The sequence below is a fragment of the Leiobunum rupestre genome, chromosome 4, assembly GCF_980474605.1.
Source record: "Leiobunum rupestre chromosome 4, qqLeiRupe1.1.hap1, whole genome shotgun sequence".
In the NCBI taxonomy this organism is placed as follows: domain Eukaryota; kingdom Metazoa; phylum Arthropoda; class Arachnida; order Opiliones; family Sclerosomatidae; genus Leiobunum; species Leiobunum rupestre.
In genome coordinates, this window is record NC_143387.1 from 33,946,645 (window position 1) to 33,970,422 (window position 23,778).

The window sequence follows — 23,778 nt, forward strand, 5'->3', positions numbered from 1 at the left end:
ATCGATTTAAATAAAAAATAATTAAAAAAGTGCCAACGGTGACACTACTTGTAGTGGGGGCGAAATACAGGGGGGTATAGGGGTATGTCCCCCCCCCCCCTGCAAAATTTTACTGAAAAATGTCTTAAAACACATTTCGCCGATTTCAGGCCTATACCTTTTTCAAATATATTCGAATTATTGAAAAGTTTGGGTAAAAACAAGAATGTATTTATTTATACTCAGGGAGAATGAATATGTCGAGACTATCGACAGTGGCGTAGCTAGCATGGGTGTACACCCGGGGCGGATATCATGGTGGGCTACTTACTAGTCTCTATAGTTTGTGTTTTCACGGTCACCCCCCCATAGCAACGCCACTGACTATCGACGGACACGTTGAGGCGTTAACCCCGTTACGCTAAGGAAGGGGGAGGAAAGAAGGAGGGGGTCTTATTTTTTGCGTCCTAGCAGTAGTGTTAATCGCGTCGAAAAACTTAATTTTTAAGAACCAAAAATATTGCAGTATTATTTGATTTTATTAAAGCGGAGGAGCATACCGGGGGCCCCAACGGCTGGAATTGGAGAAACGCTAAAAATAATATCGACATATTCATTCTTGGTAAAAACAAAGATGGAGAATAAAAGTTGGAATAACGCAATTTAATCGATTTAAATGTGATAAAGCCGGGTATACGAATACAGTCACAAAGTAACGGTGTTTGCAATATTATTAAACTAATTTTAATTTTTTTTTCAGCGTTGGGGTTTTTTTTTCGATTTTGTAGGCCACCGAATATTTCCTTTCCTCCTCCACAACGCGCAAATTATCGTCAATACGCTCCAGGTTCGATTTGGTGATTGGACGTTTTTCTCCAAAATCAAGCGTTTCTATATAGAGGCCTATTTAGTTAGTTTGAAAATTTTCCTCGATCTTAAATTAAGAAGGTGCGCTTGCGAAAACAGCTCCGAAGATTGATTAAGTTGTAAAGCGGTCGCCGGCATAGTTCCAAGTTTGGAATTCGCAAAATTAAATTAGCTGAAAGAGAGAGCGAGCGAAAAGGGACAGCTATTTATCTCGGAGTTAGTCCTTCGCTCGCTCAATGGAGACACACCAGCATTAGCACCAGCAAAGGCCAGAACGAGAAACGTCACTTTAAACTCTTCAAAATTCTTTTTCGCGCATTCTCTTTAGAAAATGGAGTCGGGAGCAGTTCGCACTTATTCGCTTTCACTTTCGCCATATCTCCTCTTAAATAATTATTTTTTTAATTAATAATATATTAAAATTACCCGTATTAAATTGGCTCCAAAAAGTCGTAAATTCTACCTGTCGCTCCTAAATGCTGGCACCACGTCGAACATTAGAGTATCGCTAGTGGAACACTTCTACAGGCGTTTGTAGTTCAATAATATTCAATTTTAATATCAATAATTGCAGGGTTGCCACGGTACCTGGAAAACCTGGAATTCCTGGAAAAGTCAGGGAATTTGAATATGGGTATAAAAATCAGAGCAACGTCAGGGAATTAATTTCGGTTGTCAATAGGAAACTTTTACCAAAATATAGGTAAAAAAATTCAAAATCTTGGCACAAAAAAAGTCAGGGAAAACCTGGAAAAGTCAGGGAATTTGATTGTGAAAAAACTGTGGCAACCCGGAATTGACCATATATATATTTTTTTATTTTATTCATAAAATAAGTATGATTTTGTCAGCCAAAAATAGTAATGGCGGTCTAATATCGTACGTCTTAATCGCAATTTGCCGCTTCTAAATGGCCAACTGCGAGGCTTAACGGATGGTTTTAATGGAAATCCGATACGAACGAAACCCGGGCGTGTTTTTATTTTTCCAAAGATCTTTGCTAACGTAGCAATTGATTCGCGCTTTTAAAACTCTTTCCCTCCTTCCAGTAAAAGGGGGGGAAAGCGAAATTCTCCGTTCGAGGGTGTTGGAAGCTGGAGGCCGCTAACAACGTGAACTCCGGGGCAAGTGGGGGAGGGGGGGGGCAGAGAGAGATCGGAGGCAGCTCGCGGAAGGAAGATGGAGGTTGCCGATATTCAGGCACACTTTTCCACTTTAGAGTTTCGCCTTTTAATTAAAACTGACAAAGTGGCCGGAGCTGGCTGCCGGGGCCCCAAATTTAAGTTACGTCGACGGCGCCCCCACGTCGACGCGACAAGTGATGGAATTTAATTTCATTTGCGATCTAACGGGGCGCGGGGGGGGGGGGGGGTTATTTCCTTCCCTCCCTCCTCCCAGGCACTTTGCATTGATAGGCGAAATAGAAGATTTCCTAGAAGCCACCCAGCTTCGACAACGCCTATTTTTAATTCGGATATTCGCTGATTTTTTAAACGTTATTATTAAAAAAAAACATAGCGTCTAAAAATACATTTTTATATAAAATTGTACCTTACACAGATATTCGCTAATTTTTTAAACGTTATTATTAAAAAAAAACATAGCGACTAAAATTACATTTTATATAAAATTGTACCTTACACAGATATTCGCTAATTTTTTAAACGTTATTATTAAAAAAAAACATAGCGACTAAAATTACATTTTTATATAAAATTGTACCTTACACAGATATTCGCTAATTTTTTAAACGTTATTATTCGGCAAAAATAAATGTTTATATAAAATTGTGTTTTAATGTTTATGGCAGCTCTGACATTGCAGAATCACGTTTGATGATTTTGAGTTATTAACAAAATGTTTTCACTTTTTAAAACACCGAGAAAAGGTCGAATTAAATAATTCGTATATATTATTTCAGATGATCATTTTCTCAAATATGTTCGAAATTTTGACAATAAATGCGAAATATTTAAAATTCACTTTTAAATATACTTGGCCAAATTTTGTATTATCTCGACTTGAAACATTCAAATTATAAAAGTATCTCGTATTAAATATCTTTCCGAGATTAACAACTTATTCGAGATGTAAATTATTAACAATTTTTCTTATTTAAATTTAAGTTCATAATTTTAAAGTTTCTATTAATTGGTAGGCTTTCATATCGAAATATAATAAGCAAAAATATTATAGGATAATTAATTACACATAAGAATTTTTTTAAATATTACGAAGGATTTCAAAAATTCAGAAACAAAATGTACATGATTTTCAAATTCAATGGATTTTAAGACATTTTCCCTGGATTTACGGTTTTTCACGGTTTTGTATTTTTCCGTGGACTGTTCGGTTAATTTATGGGATTTTTGCGAATGTCTGACCCCTTGGAGTATTACCCTTTCGCACCAAATAATCATACATATTTTCAATTCAGTTACATTCATTTCATAATAGATTTATTTATTTGTTAACCAATTGCTAGTGTCGTTTTTTCTTCAAAACCTTGATTGACTGAAGCTATTTACCAGAATTTTATATTTTAACACTGAAATCTGCCATTAAATTGGATTTTGGGAACTGGAAAAATTCTTCATTCTTAAGAATTAACTCAAAAGCTATATCGATTTCCTAAGTGTGTCTAACTTTGAAGTGTTGCCAGTTAAATTAAATCTTTAATAACTTAGGTTTATTTTTTTCGTTATAAAAATTTTAGTGTTGTTCAGACTTTAAAACCGTGATGCAGAGGCGACTATCTAGAAATGTTAATTTGACCAAGAGCACTTGTAATTGTAACATTTTGGAAAAAAGGGCGACACCAGCGCGTACTTCTCGAGAACGGTACAGTTTTATATTCGTCGGAGATGTATGTTCGGCCTCCAAGAAAGGTCTAAACGCGTAAACACGGCATCTGTTCGTTATTTAGATTGAAACAGGTGGGAGGCTTCAATTCGGCAAAAGTGTTTACGGGACGCTAAATAAAACTGTTACTCTAACCCCCAAAAGGTCTCTATTTATCTATTTACTAAAGAGAGCCCCAAAGTTACAGCTTCTTCAGAGCCCATCAAAAGTAAGCTTCGCTCGATACTACACCAAAAATACCCACTTAAACGTAAATGCTACCATTTCGCCGGCTGGCGCTCACTGTACACAAATCGAACGAAATCACAAAAACCCATTCTCCTCACGCTATTAGCGAGAAATTCACCGCGAAATAAGTCCTTTGTATCGTCAATTATTTTCGGACTATAAATTAAGTTAAATTGCTTATTGCACAATTGTTTAAAATTTTAAAGTCACAACCTGTACTATAGAGTAGTATCGGCTACGTTATTATCCCATAGACCCTAGTACAGTCGAAGGCGGGGAGCTGATATTACTCTATAGAGCTGCATTTGAAGCAGACACGTTGCCATTCCCGTTCAAACCATATCCATTCCCATATCATTACCGTCCAAATATTGGTCTTGCAACCATTCCCATTCCATTCTCAGCCATTTCCGATTCAAAGTATCACGACAAGAAGAAAAATCCATTTCTGACCATTCCCGAAAACCATAATACCTTGCTTTTGTCCCATTGGGTCGATTCTCCTTCAACCGAATCCCATTCGACCGACATTTTGTTTGCTCACTTAACCTAACGAAATAAACAAGATTTCAATTTTATATTGCTTTCTTTATTGACCTTTGTATTATGTATATTATATATTGTTTTTTAATTCGATTTGGATAGGTAAAAATATTCTATAAACTTTTTCGAATAAATGGGATTCGACCCAATGGGATTGCAAAACTAGAATTTGATCAATTGGGAAAATATATTTTTTGATTCGATCCATTGGGAATTCGACCCAATAGGATTCTATAAAACGATAATATACCTAATACCTTTATCATGGAACAAAGCTAAATTTGATCAAGAATGCTTTTATTTATAATTAGGGAGGCGATTTTTAACGTTTTTCGCAAAACTGCTCATTCTCGATGAGCAAGCTCCCAGGCCCGACAAAAGAGTACAAATTCCCGGGGCCCGTGCATCCTAGGGGCCCAGGTTTCTCTCCGAAAAAGTATAGCTGTCTCCAGTAGTAACGGCTCTCTTGGGGCCCGTAACTTATATTTTACCAGGGCTCGGGCCCGCTCTTGGTAGACGTGCAAGCTCCGCCCCCCTAAAAATCAAATCAGTTCGGTATAGTATTGTTAATTTTCCGGAAAAATAAATTACGGAAAATTTTCTGCAAATCGAAAAAATAAAAATTGAAACTTTTTAACGGTTTTTAATGTTTTTAACTTTTTATCGTTATAAAATGCCTAATATAAGTAAACATACTACAAAACATTAATAGTGTTACATTGTTAATCAGTTTAAACTAGTCTAGAGGTTTAGTTTTACTTTTAGATTCGAAACAATTAGGCGAAAATGCCGCTTTATTTAAATTTGCATATAATATATTAGACTAATCATGGAATGGAAACGTTTTTTATTTTTTTCGAAAAAATACGGCAAAATTTTCCGACTTAAGCTAGGCGCCCACTGGCTATCCGTTTCGTATCCGTCCTGCCTTCCACAAGGCATTGTCTCCGTAACGAAGCAAAGGCTTGTGAAAGGTAGGACGGAGACGTTACGAAGATGAGTGAGCGCCTGACTTTACAACACTAGTTCGGTACCTTATTGATTCCCTAAGATTGAAGTCTTTTTACACGATTGAAGCGTGTCGAATTGTAATAAAATATGATTTAAACTGTTCAGTTTAATATAATAGGTTAAAGAAGATTAATACGGTATGTGCGCAGTACTTTAATATTAATTTAAGTCTATAAATATCGTGAAATCGTTAAAAATCAAGTAAAGAGAAGTTAATTCTAACAGACTTTGAAGAGGGGATGGCTCGACAATGGTACCAGTATCATAGTTCTAAATCAAAATTGCTCCATTAACTTGGGGGGGGGGGCTTACTTTCTGGCCGTGGCACCCTAACAAGATCTCTATAATGAGTAAATTATTTCTCTCTTTTTTTAGGCATTCATCCGAGAGGAGAGACGAGCCAGCCAGTTCCCCAATTAATTACTTAACCCCGCTTAGGCCTAATTGTTTTTTTTTCTTCCCCAGATTTTTTGTCGAAAGGGTTGGGAAAATAGCGAGGTTTTTTCCCTTCCCTGAGCTCACTAATTGAGTAACATGTCAGCGGATGCTTAAAACTTTCAACAACTACATTTTCTCTACACTGCGTAAGTTAAACCCTTGTTTAGAAAATTAGTTTAGGGAGAGACAAAAAAAAGAGAAACGATAGTCTGAAAGTGAGAACCAACTTTGTATTCTTATAATTAACCTGCTAGTAAATGAAATTCAATTCCAAAGATTAAGTAATTAAATTAAATAATTTTCGATATAAGTATTAATTTACCTACCCCGCTAATAATATTCGTTTGAGACACACATAGAGGTCGGCGTTTGGATAAGAATTAGTCACTTTATCTTTTTTTTATCCACAACCGACGATTATCCGAAAAATAAAATTATTTTTTGCGTGTTAAATCCCTTTCTATCCGTGGATAATATCTATAAATAAACAGTTAACCGCAATTTTTATGGTTAATCGTTTTTTTTGGCAGTTAATTTATCTGTTTTGCCCACCTCTAGACACACACATTCGCAGGATCCCGTTGATTTTTTTAAAATTATTTTTGGAAGGAAATATAGGGGGGTGGGGGGTGATATTCAAAACTAAAACTTAAAAACTATTACATCGGAATAGTTAAATTATAACTATTGGTCCGTGTTAGATTTCATATTTGGTAATTTTTCAAAATGTATCTAGGTTTTAGCTTTTTTGCCCCGTTTATTGAGGAACATTTTTACCTTTTCGCGTTTTCCAAATTTCATATATATATTATAAACATCTTACGAAATTTATATTTTTTTCTACAAATTGGGTAATTTTGGCCTGTAATACGGTATCATTTCACGCTGTAATTTATCTATTTTAAACTTGGAAGCCAATAACTGGACCCACATAATACGAAAACAGCATTGTAAAAATTGACTTCTATAATATTTTGCTTTTTGAAAATACCTATGACGCTATAAACCCGATTCAATTTGGATACTAAGAACGAAGTCAGCCGTACTTCCTTTTTGCCAATAAATAGAGGTTAAAGTCAATGGAAGTTGAAGATACTCGTGTTCGGGCAGTATGTCTTACAAGCGGACGAGCTGGGAGACGCTAGGATGGAGCTTGGCTAAACGTTATTACGATCCATAACCAGAATGGACTATAAAAATCATTCCTCCGTACGGCGTTCCCCAGCTTCACACAAAAGGCAAATTTCCCGGCGTTAAACTTAAATCATGATTCGGGGTCGCGTTCAATCGATCGTCGCTGCTTTTTTGGGAAGTCCAAGTCGAGGACAGTCCTCGTAGCCGGCCGAACAAACTGAATAAGAAAAAAACAGCGTCACGGCTGTCCCGAAACGGCAACTCCGCGACGCGTCCCAATCGGGCCTCCATCTACGCCAGCTCCCGTCCGGAAGGCGCGTTTGGGGACTGCGCGATAGCAACGTTCGACTCTGCCATTTTTGGCAGATCTCTTTTGTTGGGAATTATTTCAAGGCGGGCGTCGGTTGGTAGGTCGACGCCATCGTGGATCGGACACGTCAAAAGGAGGTTTACTCGTCCGGAAAATTGCGGTACAAGAGCCGTCAGAAACGGTAAGCGATACTGGAGCGGCGTGTCCCGCAGGTGACGCGCTCAGTTCGCTCTCTCTCTCTCTCCGAGAGTTAATCGCTAAACCAAGCGTTTAGAATATCGGGCCCCGCGGAATCTCCCCGATTTGTAATCGACAAACAACAAGCCCGCGTCTTATTATAGGCCTAACTTATCCGCGACAGAATCCCGGGGGTTTGACGCTAAAGATATTGTAGCGAGGCGATAGGAGGATGACGTAGATCCGTGTCCTGATAATATATTTGCTACATTATATTTTACAACGCTATTCCTAACTGGCAGTATATCAGCTAGGAATAACTGATATAGCGTACGTTACGCTTAAATCGTTCACTATTGGGAATTAAAGTCAATTAAAAATTAGACAAAAATTAAACTTAATAAAGATTTTACCATTTGAAAAGAATCGTCAATAAATACGAAATTTGTAGAGGTTTATTTTTTCAATTTGGTTCGTAGGCGATTTGTGTTAAAACTTTATTTCCAGCCCCCTATACGCGTATCCTTCGACGTGACCAGCGAAAAGGTACAATATCGTTTTGGAATCAGATCCAAATAAAAGGGGCGAAGAAGGCGAACCATTTGAGCGTAAGGGCCACCCTATACACGCCATCCCCTCATCCTCGCTACAGTACGGGGCCAAAAGCGAGAGAGAGAGAAGCGTTACTGATCCGTAAAACTACTTCTTCGGTAGCGAAACTTTCTCCTAGCTTCGGGGAGGCAATCGCGACGAGTCACTAAGTTAGACAACGAAGGAATACATAGTGAGCTTTGGTCGAAGCGAGCCTCTAAGAGACTCGGTTGGCGGAAAAAGTTTGGAACCTAGTCGTATTCCCCGTAAAGTAGCTCTCTTTAGGAAAAGGAACTCTTTGAGAGAAACTTAACCAAATACTTAAGGTCGCTGAGATGGAAGAACAGAGAGTGCCGAAGTATTTCTTTCGGGAGGCGAAAAAACCTATTCCAAAGCTTGGACAAATACTCGGTTATTTTTTTCCCCGTCCGAGAGAAACACCAGTGTAAAGGATTTATGGAGTACGAAAAGCGTCAGCAACGCGACTCCTACTCTTCACTTGACTGTTCCGTTACGCTTCGGAGACGGTAAAGTTTGTTCCGAACGACTCGTTCGAACCGAGTCGGAAGGAGATCCCGGAGATCGACAGGGTTCGAAACAAAAAATAGACTTTCGCGAAAGAAGAAAAATAAAATGGTTGAGAAACGAATTCCCGAAAGGAATATTTTCACGTTTATTTTTAGATCATCGAAAATTTTGTTGGTACAGATTTTTGTACGCCCGTGGATGTTCATTTTTATTTTGTAAACCTTTAATTCCTATTCGAATAAACTTGGCGTTGTAATTTAAGCGGGTTTTTTTATAGAAGGTTTTTTTTCCGTGGGATAATTCACGACTTTATCTTTACAAGAAAATTTCTCGGGTCTAAAACGGAAATGGCCTTGTCACGAAAAATAGAACTAAAGCCGAAAATTATAGCGATTCTAATGAAAACCATTCTCGGTTTCCTGGCGTCTTTGGAAGGGTGGATTGGTCAATAATCCGCGCAGCGTGTCGACGAGTGGACTGGAGTGGAGAGAAACGAGACGGGAGATATGGACTGGCCACTGTCCACCATCAGCGGCAGCGTCCGAAAAGAAAGAGGCGGAAAAAGTTTGTCTTTTATTAAGAAAGAAGGAAAGGGTTGAAGAGCTTCATGAATTCAAACATGACCGCAAAAACAAGAAGACAGCGGAGTGGAGTCGCGGCTCTCTCTGCTCGTCCCTTTCAGCTCAACAGAGAGACGAGACCTCTTTGGATACCCGTCCGCAAATCGAATTAGGACTCAGTTCTTTCTCACGTGCTCCCCGCTTGACCGCCCTGCTTGACCGATGCGGACAACAAAGTGGGTGGCCCCGAATAAATCTAGAAAGGGACCGTCCTCTAAAATTCCCGAAGGACACCAGTCACTTCGTACTGTCCGGATCAAAAATATAACAGCGACGCGCTCTGAGATACCGTACGAAGAACAATGTTGCAATCGTCAGACGCGCGTTGAAAGTTAACTAAACCTTTACCACGTGGTAACAGATGCGACCAATCATTTTCCGAAAACCAGCGCTTGAAACTGGTTAAATTCGAGCGCCGGTGTGTCCCTTTAAATGAAAATTCTTTATTTTGAGAGGCATTTTTGGAATGCCTTCGTTTCGTAATAGACTCGTTGAACAAAATGAGAGAGATGAAAACAACCGTCTGAGGAGCACTTTTTGTAAGGTCCCCGGACAACGGAAACATCTAAGGGCAACACGAATGTCCAAGAGGCTTTGAAGAAGATAGAATATAGACACGAGAGAGAGAGAGAGAAAAAGGGAGAGATGACCCCAAAAGGGTTAGAGACGCGCTCTCTCTTTGATTGCTGGAAAGAGTGGGAGGGTCGAGAGGGATGAAAGATGACCAGCGGAGAATGATCGGACGAGTCGAGGGCGGACGTCTAACCCCGGCTGAATGTAGAATTGAGAATCTCCAATTTGGAGGTCAAAGATCGAACGCGCAACGAGGGTCGCCGTAACTTCCCCAGCCAGCCAGCCAGCCAGCCTCGAGAAATACTTCTTCCAGCAGGAGAGCCGTCGAGCTTTAGTTCTCCTCTCACCCCAAACACACTTATATATTGCCAACGGATATCCGATAATATAGCTTAATGGAGAAAGGAGGACGATTCATTATGAGCGACTCTCTCTCTCTCTGCGCAGCGGATTCGACTCGGCCTCGTTTAATTCAACCGCATCTTATACTAACGACGTAAGATAGATAATTCGGTTAGCGAATAAAACGCTTATTCTTTATCGTAGAAAGACTTAAAACAAAAAGTCCCGAGCACGAAGGGAACTACTTAGCGGCAAATTAAGTACGGGCATACTCGCGTTACGAAAAAATACACCCCTCTCCAGCGAAAGCCTACCGTCGAGCACTTTGCTCTTTCCCCGGAGCGTAGACGCGTTAAATGACCCAGAAAACGCGGCATTCTGTCTAACCAAGGGTGCAGCGCCGACGCTTTCTCTCTCTACCTCCTTCAGCCATAACTGGTTAAGTCTGGCGAAAGCCGAGGGACGGGGGTGTTTTCGCGGTCATTGGAGGTTAACGTACAAAGACAATCTCATAAGGTACAGCTGTTCCTCGTTGGGTCCGGGCGTTGATTTTACATCCTTTTCACCAACGTCGACTCTTACGCGACTCGCGAAAGCGTAAAAAAACCGAAGGAGGTGGAGGAAGGGAGGCCGAGGCTTAACGAAAGTGTCAAATAGGGGGACTATGGAGTGTCGAAAAGGTCCCATTCCCTCAACCACACCCACCTATAGCGGCGGTTGTTTATTAGGGGATTTGATATCACTATGACTCCCGAGGGGGATTTCGCCATATGGGGTGCGAATCGAGTCACCATTGTGGTCACCTTGGTTTTGGCTAACCTACGAGCACTTCGATGCGCTGTTTTAAACGAAGTCTTGGAAACCTTAAGGATCGGTAGAGCGAGCGACGTTATTGTTGCCCCTAGAAAATATTTAACAATAATTTAGCAATAATTTCGCTCTTCAAACTACTTTGTTTCTAAATTATCGTCTAACCGTATACTTTAAAGAATAAAAACGTACGTATGCAAAATACTTCGCGTCAAAATATGAGCTTGAGCGTGTTAAAAAGTAAATAGGCCTACATCAAAAAGAGATGTTCCAGTTTGAAAATAATATGGCGCCAAATTAATACAAAATACGGCTCGATAATTTCTTAACGTAATTATATTAACCAAGACATTTGTATAAAAGAGTCTCAATTACACGTCAATCAAAATTGAACCTATAAAAGAAAAATATAGCAAGCGGCGAGTAGGGTAGCCCCCAAAAACTAATTTTACGGAAGAACTTCGCGAAGATAGACACGCCTATTGCTTAGATTCGGTCTGGAAGCTCTTTTAATAAAACTTGACCATCTGGACAAGAGGGGGAGGTATTGGGAGAATAGTGCGAGGGAGCAATCTAAAGCTTTCGAACGAAATTGGTCAGAAAGTGGGGAGTGGTGATTTATGGAGTTGGTCTGAAATTGTGGTCAGTTTGGCTTTTTACTGCCCATCGCGGAGAGAGAGCGGAAGCGACTGAAAACGATTAATTGGGGTAAAGTTTCCTGGCCTCTCTCTCTTTCTCTCGGCGAGGTCGCAACAGCCCCGCGAGGGTCAGGGTCTGCACCCCGCGCGAATGTAGTGATAAAATGACGCGTTAAAAATATATCTGGAGCTGCGGGCACTCGCGCCACTCGCTGCGAAATTAACAAGAGGGTTGAAGATGGATGGTTTGGTCACTAAAGTAAAACGCCATCTAGCGGTCAACTATATCCCCCCCTTTTTATTTACATAGAAATTGGTCAAAGGCGATCGAGCGACTAACACCCAGAAATAACAACCTACTTCCAAGGAATCACCAGTGGCCATTGAATCGTTTTTATCCGTCAAACTTAACCAATTTTGTGGGAATTTTTTTATTTAAAATTATTTAGTAAATTTATCATTACGTCTCGTTATTAATATTTTCGGATGTCGTCATCAGTTCGTGTATAGTTTAATACGCGTCGTATCAAACAACCTTTTATATTGTGAGTGTGACTCAAATTCGTTAAGGGGGGGGGGATTCTCTAAATTTGTCACTAAAAATTATCTATACAATCAAATCAATTTTATTAAGTAAATTAAAATCTCATTTTATAATTGTGAACTCGTCCAACGTTATAAGGTAAAATTATCGTTTTTTTAAATTTTTACTGATAATTTAAGATTTTTAGCTCCGAATGACAAAATTTAACACTTACTTTCTTTTGACTGGTCCCAGAAATATCTGTTCATTTAAGTTTTTCAATGTGGTTTCATAAGCTGTTATAAATAATTCCAATTTCGGGAATTAGGAGATCTAATTGTTATACAAGGTTTCGTCTCTGTAGCTGAAAAACATTGCGCCTCACGTTTCCAATTTCCACGTTTTTAAATGAAATTTAGGCAAGAGCAACGCTAAGCGACAAAAAATCGCTATATAATTTTTTAGGGAAAAATAAGTAAACGTAGAAAATCTCAAAAAACATTCGCCGTCCGGATCAAAATTAAACGGCGGCGCGCCGAAAAGTAAATGTATCGGCGGCAGCGGTTCGACGGTGGCGCTAGGCTCTACGTATAAGACGTGATGCCCAGATCACTCTGTTACAATAGCGAGTTTCAGCAAACCCATTTCTAGGCTTTTACGCGAACGTCTACCAATTTCCTAAACGTTGGGGTTTGCTGAAACTCTCTAATGTGTCTTATTAATCAAGATTATAAATTTAATAACTATTTTATCATTACCTCTCCGAGGGTACTATTTACCCTAGGAGGGGTTTTACAATCACCGTGTCTGTGGGTGGGGTGTGTGTCTGTGGGTCTGTCTGGGCTGCGAACGCGTACGCATTTTCGAGGCAAAGTGTAATCACTGCGTTCGCAGTTTCTTGGAATTAGGGAAAAGCTTTTTCCAAATGAGTCCCCTTTTAGTCACTATAGATCGTATAAATTGTTTTCAATTTGCGTTAGTACCGGGCGGGATTCGAACCCGAGCCCTCCAGCACAACAGGTGAGCGTTCTACCACAGAACTACGGATACATGTTACGCATCACTGAAAGTTATAAACTCTTCCGAGGAGAGGTATATTTTGGCTTCCCAACTTGTTTTTAATCTACATACAGCCAAAGCTACAGATTGATTTTAATCAGATTTCATCCTGATTTACTCCTACGTGGATGTACTAATGAGTCCAAAACGTAATCATTTTTAAATAGATATGGTAACGATCGTAAAAAACGAAATATTTTTTTGAAGTCGACTATGATCTTAAATTAGGCCAGTACATCCTTTTGACGGCTGCGTTAGATTTTAGACTAGCATTTATCAGAGTGATAGCGCATGTACGTTTTCGTGTTTTTTCATATGCACGCGTTTAAAGATACTAAGAAATAGACCTATAATTTGAGTATATTTAATAGCTTTTTATTTTAGTTTTTCAAACTAAATAAAGAACAGAGAACCACTGTTGTACGATAAAACTTTATTATTATTATTATTATTATTCATAAACAGTTGTGAAATTACTAATTTAAATATCTTAGTTGAAATTAGTCGAAATGACGACTACTTCTAAAACGAGGTATTCTACAACTCGTAAATTAACAGTTATTATGATAATTATATTGTGTAATTTTATTAATAGTTTTCAAAATCAATAACTTAATATAGAGGAGCTTAACAGATCTTGAAAAGTCAAAAATAACTGGTTTTCTTTTTGAAGGATATTTGCACATCTAAAGTCGTGAAAAGGTGAATTGCCATATTTAGTAAAAAAAATTATTCTAAATACTCGAAAGAAAAATTCAATAGGTAAAGTAAATAAAATGTTATTTTATTTAATTTAAAATTTAATTTTGACTGTTTGAAATACTTTGAAATGATAAGTTCAAATACAAATATTAGTTTTACGGATTGATACACGAACCATTAAATATTTATTTTAATTTCGTGAAGCACTATAGATCGATTCCGAAAGTCGGAGGGTGAAAAGTGGGTTTCTCTCATATGATGAATGCTACTTAAAGCTTGGAAAAATGGGAGACAAGATGACGAAGTTATGTTAGTAGCGAACATTACTTCCAAATACTTCAACAGGCAGTGGCGATAGAAATTGTCTCGAAACTGCACCAAAGCGGGAGAATGGAGTTGAATATAGCTTCCCCGTTTTATAAGCCTAATTCACGTTAGATTCGGACCACAAAGTCGTACATTATACATTATAGTATTTGGTGTAATCAAGAACGCGTAGGGTCAGTCCCCCTATTATCGGACGCTCCTATTATCGGACAGAATTCTTTTTAATATTATACAAAAAAAAACTCCCGCGAAAGAAAATCCAAACAAAATACATTTTTCAATAGTTGGTATCTCCATTTATATTTCAGAATAGTTAACAGGGGTGCGGGCCCCTGAGGCAAGAAGAAAGCAGCATCGAACCAGGGTCACTAAGTTTTCTTTGTTTTAAATTAAGAAGGGGGAGAGGCAATTACTTTCCCTCCGGTTTTTTTATATTATTTTCCAGTGCTTTAGTAGTTGCCAATTATACATTCTGGGTATCAATGAAAAGACTGAATATTTAACTATAATTTTTTAAAGTAAAAATGGCTTTGCGTTTTCTTATTGCAAAGAAACAATTCGATTACGTATTGTAGTTAAAACCCTATAAGGGAAAATAAACGGGAATCGATTCATTAAATAAAGTTAAATAAGTGGGGAGGTAATTTTCCGACGTCAGAGGGGTGAAACCCCCCAGATAACGACCGCCCTCTAGAATATTTGGTCTTTGTTTAACTTTAGGACACTACCCCGAGAGATATTGAAATTCACGAAAAACCTAAACTATTCATGTGGCATAGCTCGCTTAGGGGGTCACTGAATAACGAAAATACAATGACCTTGAACCAAGTCGTCAAGGTCATTAAAATTATTACTAGAACGATTTGATTAGTTACAATTAGAGAAGTGTTAACCAGATCATTTTACATCGAAATACCTGTAATCCGAGGTGAATTATCGAGGCTCGATGATGTCTAGGGGCCAAAATATAGGACCAATGCTTTCTAGAGCCCGTAATGAGGTTTGATGCTACCTGGGGCCCGTAACGAGGTTTATTGATATCTGGAGCCCGTAATGAGGTTTGATGCTATCTGGGGCCCGTAATGAGTTTAATTGATATCTGGGGCCCGTAACGAGGTTTAATGATATCTGGGGCCCAATAACAAGGTTCGATGAAATCTGGGGCCCGTAACGATGCTCAAAGCTTTTTAGGTTTGATGATATCAGGGACCCATAAAACGTTCTGATGATACCGGGGCTCGCAACGAGTTTCCATGATATCGGTATGAAGAGCTATTATTAATAGGGCCCGCAGCAAAGCCCGATGATGTACAGGGCCTTACAGAAGCTCAATTATTAATAGGGCCCGCAACACGCTCGATGAAGTCAGAACCAGTGGAAATGTAGAAAATGTCCGGTTGAAATTCACCGGTGTCTGAAACAAAAGTTAATTTGTTCCGCTAGAAGGCACTGGTGTCCGAAACTTAAGTTCGTGTGTCCGGTTCTTAGCTCCTAGTGTCCGAACCAAAGGTACATCGTCCGATAAAAGGACCAGTGGTGTCCGATTAATTATCCAAATGTCCGATAATAGGTACTCGAATTCGTACTAGCCAATTAATTTTTCATTTTAGCACTAATTTACATATTTTTTTAAAAACAATTTCGAAAGCATCTAGTCAATAATGTTCCATATTCCATAGTTCTGAGGTTTAAAAAAGGCTCTCTGCTGTTTACCTTAGTTTAAATATGAATTTTCTATAATAATAGGAGGACTGACCCTGCTCTACTAAGAACTATGAAAGACGCGTCATGAAGTTATACTTTTCCGATGGCTTAAGCCTAACTTGGGCCTTGGTGTAATGGATTTTTACATAGAGAGAGAACCGTCGACTGCTTAGACTGCTTCTGAAAGTATATGATCATGACCGCAGGGGACAATGCTATCATTTATAGTTCTTAGTACCTCTATGCGTTCTTGGTGTAATTTAGTTTTTAATTCAAATGCACAGTATTTTTATTAAAACTGTTACAAGTTAGATCAACACCGCTAGAAGTCAACATTCTTCAAACGTGCCAAAATGTCAGAAATCGGGTCAACCTCTCAGAAGCCAAAAGTCAAAATCCAAATAAACACCCTAAGGTCAGAAGCTGCCAAAACAGCCTCTACGCATCGTTAGTTTCGTCTTACAAAGGAGAGTACCCGAGGTGTTTATTGCCGATTTTGTTCAAAGTCGGGCGTAATATAGACCTTTACCTATATGAGATTTGAAATTTCCCAAAAGGAGACGTTGTACTACCCATTTGATTTACTATGGCAACCGCAAATGTTTTTGACCACCTAAAACAAAAATAAGATTTTTTCCTTATTTTACCCCAAAATTGTTACAATTTCACCCCAAAAATGTACAAATTTAACCAAACTTGATGAAATTTAACTAAATGTGGTCCAAATTACTCATTTCGTGATTTTAAAATTAAAAAAAAATTCGTTGGTAGGACCCTGCGAAACTGAGAAAATCCCATGGTTTTTTAAATGAAGTTTTTTTTGTTCTAAGTGGTAAAAAACATTTTCAGTTGTCACGGCAAATCGAATGGGTAGTGCAACGTCTCCTTTTTGGAAATTTCATATCTCATATAGGTCTACATTACGCCGACTTGGAACAAAATCGGCATTAAACACCTCGGGTACTCTCCTTGTTAGTTCTATAGTATGATTTCTTTCGAGTGTTAGGTCTTCTGACTTCGCGAAACGGAAATTGTGAAGAGTAAGTAGGGCATTAATATGATCCTCGATCTACAAACCCATAATGCAGTCGTTATCTTCGAAGGCAGCGACATCATCATCAGATTGTCGTTGAAGTCAGTGGCGCCATTCGCGTACCAAGAAGACGTCCCTCCATTTTCGCGTCTTTTTACGTTCTCTCTACTTACCAAAAAGTCAAAATTTCAGACAGAGATTCCAACAGTAGATCGATTTCGCCCTTTTGAGATCATCAGTATTGTAAAGGAATTCTGGCTACCATCGGTTGCTATCGGTAGAACTAATATACAACTGAGCGGGACAAGCAGCGCGAATACTGAAATAATTCAATTACGGTGGTCCAAGTTTCGCCGGCCTACAGCAAAGGCCTACCACCGCGTATAGTAGTAAGGAGCTTCTAGAACGAGTGTGCACCTGCGCGAAACTACAACCAACAGCGTAGCAAATACTTACTACAATACAATACGCTGGGCTATAGTAATGGAACTTCAAAATTACCTCTATATTTCTACGCCTACTAAGTAATAACGTAGATCATTTACGGAGGGGGTTGGGTCGGAAGGAAGGCCGTTCTGTAGAATGATTTAGTAAGGTACCTTCTTAAAGATTCTCCACGCTAACTCCTTTCCAATTCTTTATAACGTTTAACAATCCTCCCGAATGGGGCCAATCCGCGATAACAGCGCCCCCAAGGATAGCGGCGCGGTCAGGTGCACTGCCAACTTCGGAAGACACAGTCACTTAGAAGACGAGCCCCGCGAAGATTGCCGCTATTTCGACGATAAAGAAATCGCGCGCGGGGTTCTTTCGGAAGGCACTTTATCCTTTGAAAAGAATTGTTTTATAACCGTATTCGGTTCTATACTCCCGGCTCAGGCCTTGGCGCGCGTTTTCGTGCCTCGGCCCCGGATGGAGCGAGAGGGGAAGAGTTTTTCGGGGTTTTAACTGGCTACTGATGACCTATCATCACTTTTAAGGGTCCAACAAAGAGCCGCCACCCCGGAGCTGCCACGAGTCGAGTTCCGACCTCGATATTGGCCACGCTATTTAAGACGCTACGCTCTTTATTAACCTTTCCAAAAACACCATTCGAGAGTATGAACAAGGTCCCTTTTGGATCAATCGTGGGAACTCGTCAATTCTAAACTACCAGAACAGGTACGCGGTAGGTCTCTATAGAGTTTCGGAATTTTACGCCGCACCTGAAGGTTAAAATCCTGAACTTTCTTCGCTATTTTACGCGGGCATTGCTCATTACTGTCAAACGTTTTCCCTACTTTACATTTAAAACCAGCACTTAATATTTAAAAGTTTCGCTTTACAAATCTTTACTACGACACTTTCTGTGTAAGATTATTCCGTATCGTTACTAGCATAAGTAACGTAACAAAAAGTAAGACACTTCATAATGTTATTAAATTTTCTTACCAAACGTTTTCGACGCAGACACTCTCACCAAGCTCAGACTTGGACTTGCAACTGAATTAAGTAGTATATTATTCACTAAGGTAAAACGTTTTCACCATGTGTATATTGATAAATAATTTAATAAATCGACTTTTACACAATAAAATATTTTAATTAAAACGTACTATATGTTTCGAAGTGCGCTCAGTTGTGCACCTGACGACTTAACTGAATAAAAGTCTATTTCTAATTTTTTATTATTTAGTATATCATCGTTCTTGGTAGTCCTATATTTCTTCGTCTGAAAGCCAAAACCACATATCTTTTTAAGACTTGCGTATAAACATACGTGGATGTTGCTTTTAGGTTCTGCGCTGAACTAAACCTGGATGGGGTAATTTTCATACTTATGTTATTAGCAATTAAATCCGCCATTTTGTCACTTTGCAGCGCCTTATTATTGTAAGTGATGGAAAAAGGAAAGGGAACAAAAAGAGAAGTCAAGACTTATCACAGAACTGAACGTACATGGTTTTTTATTTATATTTTCTTTAGCTCTATGATCAACAACTCTATTTACAATCGATATTACACTCGCGAAGTGAAGGGATTTTCTTTAAAGGAAGCTAAAAACTTTTTTTGTATTTGTTTTTAGTTAACGTAACAATATTTCTATCTTATATTACAAAAGTGTACACTAATAAATTTTATAATAATAATAAGTTTCTTTTTACGGAGGTTGAGGGGGGGAGGGGTGTGGCGAAGTTGTGGAATTCGGTGGCTCCTATATACGTTACGTATATAACGCGCAGACACGAACATACGCAAAAAAGACTAGAGTAATACAGCTCGTTTCGGTTTAATAGTATCGAAAAAATGTTCATTTTTTTAAATCCTCCTTCTTCTCCGTAAGATGGGGTATAAATCGAGCCCGTCCCTCGGCTTTGTTCGCGGTTTCATCCATAAAACCGGAACGTTTTGGAAATATTCACGGTATACAGTTTTTAAAGTTTGCAGTAAACTAAAGCCCTACACGCTATATAGGCCTCGGCCAGAGTTACTTTCCAATATAAAGCTTGTACTCTCTAACTCGGCGCGTTCTTTTTCGCTTCTATAAACCCAATATTTTTGAAAGATAAAGTTGGGGGCGAGCGAAGGAACTAATAAGGAGATCGCGACGGTCGCGTTCTCCTCTAGATGGCGCGGTTCGAAAGGAAAATCAAGAACGAGCCCGTTAAAATTCCCGAAGTATAATACCTTCGCGGAATTGATTTCGAGGCAGAGCCGAGCGTCACTTACGCGAGTGACGCCAAAGAAGAGAAAAGACACGTACGTACGTCGACGAGTACGCCTCCAGCGGAAAGTACGGGAATCCACGTATACGTTATTTTTTTTTGGTCGGGGATGATGGAACTCGGTTTTTTCCTCCATCTAGCGGATGTTGAGGCAAAAGGAAAAACTTATAATGCCGGTCATAGATGAATTCGTCGCAGGTCGGAGGGCGAGGTTATGACCCCGCAACGTGGACAAAGACGCTTGGTAGCCTGGAAAAATGAAAGAGGAAAAGCCTTAGAACATAGACTTATTCCCCCAAGGAATTTCTATTTTTTAGATAGACTATGTAGCCGAGTCTAGTTAAGGCTAGATGTACCGCTCAGGAGGGAGAGGACATCTTCCCAAACAAACGCCACTGATCGGACGCGATTTCGGAAATATGTCAAAGAAATTTATTAGGTTTTTCTTCCAGCATTTTGATTTAGTTTTCCGCGGGAGTAGCTGGGCGGCGAGCAATCAGGGGAAGTAACTCGACGAGATCCGCCATTTGGATCAAAAATATCAAATTGAGACTCACCAAAACATCTAGCCAGCATTTTTCGCAAAAGACGTGCCAGCATCCGATTGAAACGACAGGTTTCTTGTAGCCAGTCTGAAATACAAAAAAGATGACCACCGTTTTAGTCACAAATTTCCATACGCATTCTAAAATTTGGTGGACAAAATAATTTAGAGTTAGAAATCCCGATTTGTTTAAAGGTTTTCTCAAGATTTTCGAATATCAAGTGACGATTCAAAGAAGAGGACTGCTTGAAATAAAATGCCCATTTTCAAGATACCTCTCTTTGACGTTATTTGAAAAAAATTCGAGAATTTTTACGCTACGAGCATATGTTAGTATGCATATGCATATCGTTTTAACAGAAATAATTTCAATGAGACCTTGTTTCACACGAAAGATACAATTAGTGGAAAACTCTTATATTTATCGTAAAGGCTAACAAGGAAACAAAATCTCTTGATTGCGAGGTCAAAGCCAGATACGCGTGAAGAATTTTGCGCGTTTTCAAAATCAACTTCACTAACTTTATTTTCCCATCTACAAAGTTGATGACGCGTTAATTGATAGTGACTTAATTTGCCTTATACCCCGTATACGTTCAGTAGAGCTCAGCGCTGACATCGATTTCTTACTGTACGCTTTTTCACGTTTCCGGTTTTGACGTGACGATGCTCATCGATGAACCATCGGCTCGAAGAATCGCTTTATAGTTAGCGTGACGTAAAACGCATAGGCACAAAGAAAATGGCGAAGTTGGACCGAGTCTTAGTGTTATTTATTAACATTGTGGCAATAATCGTGCCGTGTTTAATTTTCTGTGATAAATTTCAACCACTACTAACTATTTCAACACTATTTTCTTCAACAATTTCATCGTTAGCAATTTCATTTACTATTAAATATAAAAGTTATCACTTGTTTCGGTTTTCTGCCCCAGAAAGAAAATTTACCGCCATTTTCAAAAACACCGATAACTGAAAACATACGGTTCAACAGGCTAATCGATTACAAATTTGAGAAAACAGCGGTATTTAGTCGATGAGTTCTACTGAACGTACCCAAGGTTTCGTTAAAGAAAATACCTGTATGTTGAAAATTAGCCTTATCACTTAAGCGGCTATAAATTGTTAAGCGTGGCGTATTTAAATTGAACATGTAGAGTAAACATGAATCATTCTAGTTTCCACTCGAAACTTAAAGCATCGCCGCGCGGAGATCCGAGTTAAGTCCCAGAATAAATAAAGAAACCGTCTATATTTGCAGAAGAGGAGAAAACGGTAATCCTAACGCATGCCGCGAAAAAGGGAGCGTGCAAAAATCGCAAGTTAAATATTGTCGGAGTGTGCGTCGGACAGCGACGGGACTTACCCGGCACGAGGGACACTGCAACAAATGTTTGCCGGCTTCCAGACAACGCAATCTCTTCCGCAGAAACTCGATCAGCTGCTCGGGAGTTTGGAGGTGTTGTTCCTCGGTCAGATCTCCGGCGCCGCCTCCGCAGCTATCCGTCGAGTCGCCGACCACTTCCGGGTCGCCGGTTTCCGCTCCTTCCGAAACATCCGCTTCACGACGACGACTTTGCACAAAGAGACAAGAGCGGGGAAACAGAACTATCACAGATGCTCAATTCAAACATTGAAGTCATGTCCGAAAAATAGTATAGTTGCTGCCATTGCTAATTCCGAGTGGTCGGACATTTAAAATTTTTAAGAAATTCGAATCTGATTTTGATTGTCTAGAGCGCGATTTTCGTTTTTTAATCTGATTTGAGATTTTTGGAACTTATTTTTGATCAAATTTCTGAATTTTCTATTTTACTTCGAGAGATCTAAAATCTTTTTTTTCTAGAGTGTACGAGATTTTCACAAATGTCCTACCCCTAAGCTAAGTTAGTTCTTTTTTCTGGATGTATTATTAGTCTGAATGCAAAATTAGCCGTCAGTTGGAAGTTCGAATGGGAAATAACTTGATTTACCACCATAATTCAGTTCACGTTTTAATCGATTGAAAAATCTGCCTTACTGCTACAGAGCAAATACCTGTCCACGCGACGAAATTGACATTTTTAAGAGATGTCGCGATTAAAACTCGTTTGACTATGAACACCGTTTTCAAGGTCATTTTGTAAATAACCTCTCAAACGTTTAGGTGTGGAGATAATTCTAATTAGAAAAAGTGTCCGCCATGATATTGTAAGTAAATTTAGCTTGAATGAAATTCCCATCATATTATTCAAATTAAGCCTAGCAACACAACCGTTAACCCGACGACGTTAAAGTCTTCGGAGAGAGTTATGATGATTGAGTACTACGCGGGCTATAAACCAATGCTCCAAACATTAGACCAAAAATAATCTGACATTTTTTCGAGGGGTAAGACATTCTCAGATAATCTGTACGCCGAGTTCGTGCATTTAGCACGGTTAAAGGTACATATTTTCAAGAGTTCGCGAGTTCCATTTAGCACGGTTAAAGGTACATATTTTCAAGAGTTCGCGAGTTCCATTTAGCACGGTTAAAGGTACATATTTTCAAGAGTTCGCGAGTTCCATTTAACACTGTCAAAAGTACGGCAGTGTACACCGAGTTCGCAGTGTCTTACCCCTCGCATTTTTCTAGTGGTGGTGGAAAGGGATTTTAAATTTTTTACGAACTTATGTTAAATAAAAAGTAGTATATTTTTAATGTTAAATAAAAAGTAGTATATTTTTAATGTTAAATAAAAAGTAGTATATTTTTAATGTTAAATAAAAAGTAGTATATTTTTAATGTTAAATAAAAAGTAGTATATTTTTAATGTTAAATAAAAAGTAGTATATTTTTAATGTTAAATAAAAAGTAGTATATTTTTAATGTTAAATAAAAAGTAGTATATTTTTAATGTTAAATAAAAAGTAGTATATTTTTAATGTTAAATAAAAAGTAGTATATTTTTAATGTTAAATAAAAAGTAGTATATTTTTAATGTTAAATAAAAAGTAGTATATTTTTAATGTTAAATAAAAAGTAGTATATTTTTAATGTTAAATAAAAAGTAGTATATTTTTAATGTTAAATAAAAAGTAGTATATTTTTAATGTTAAATAAAAAGTAGTATATTTTTAATGTTAAATAAAAAGTAGTATATTTTTAATGTTAAATAAAAAGTAGTATATTTTTAATGTTAAATAAAAAGTAGTATATTTTTAATGTTAAATAAAAAGTAGTATATTTTTAATGTTAAATAAAAAGTAGTATATTTTTAATGTTAAATAAAAAGTAGTATATTTTTAATGTTAAATAAAAAGTAGTATATTTTTAATGTTAAATAAAAAGTAGTATATTTTTAATGTTAAATAAAAAGTAGTATATTTTTAATGTTAAATAAAAAGTAGTATATTTTTAATGTTAAATAAAAAGTAGTATATTTTTAATGTTAAATAAAAAGTAGTATATTTTTAATGTTAAATAAAAAGTAGTATATTTTTAATGTTAAATAAAAAGTAGTATATTTTTAATGTTAAATAAAAAGTAGTATATTTTTAATGTTAAAT

The 23,778-nt window shown here is 38.0% G+C and overlaps 1 protein-coding gene across 2 annotated transcripts in view; it reads right to left on the reverse strand.

Moving 5' to 3' along the window:
• Positions 1-18,970: 18,970 nt before the first annotated feature.
• LOC149947499 (E3 ubiquitin-protein ligase Rnf220-like) overlaps positions 18,971-23,778 on the reverse strand; it is a 56,512-nt gene continuing 51,704 nt past the window's right edge. For both annotated transcript variants that reach the window (XM_090171838.1, XM_090171837.1), the window contains exons 14-16: positions 21,615-21,822; positions 20,262-20,336; positions 18,971-19,953 (exon numbers count right to left, since the gene is read on the reverse strand). In XM_090171838.1, coding sequence (XP_090027964.1) covers positions 19,882-19,953; positions 20,262-20,336; positions 21,615-21,822 — 355 coding nt within the window. In that variant the 3' untranslated portion in view covers positions 18,971-19,881. The remainder of the gene's footprint in view (positions 19,954-20,261; positions 20,337-21,614; positions 21,823-23,778) is intronic.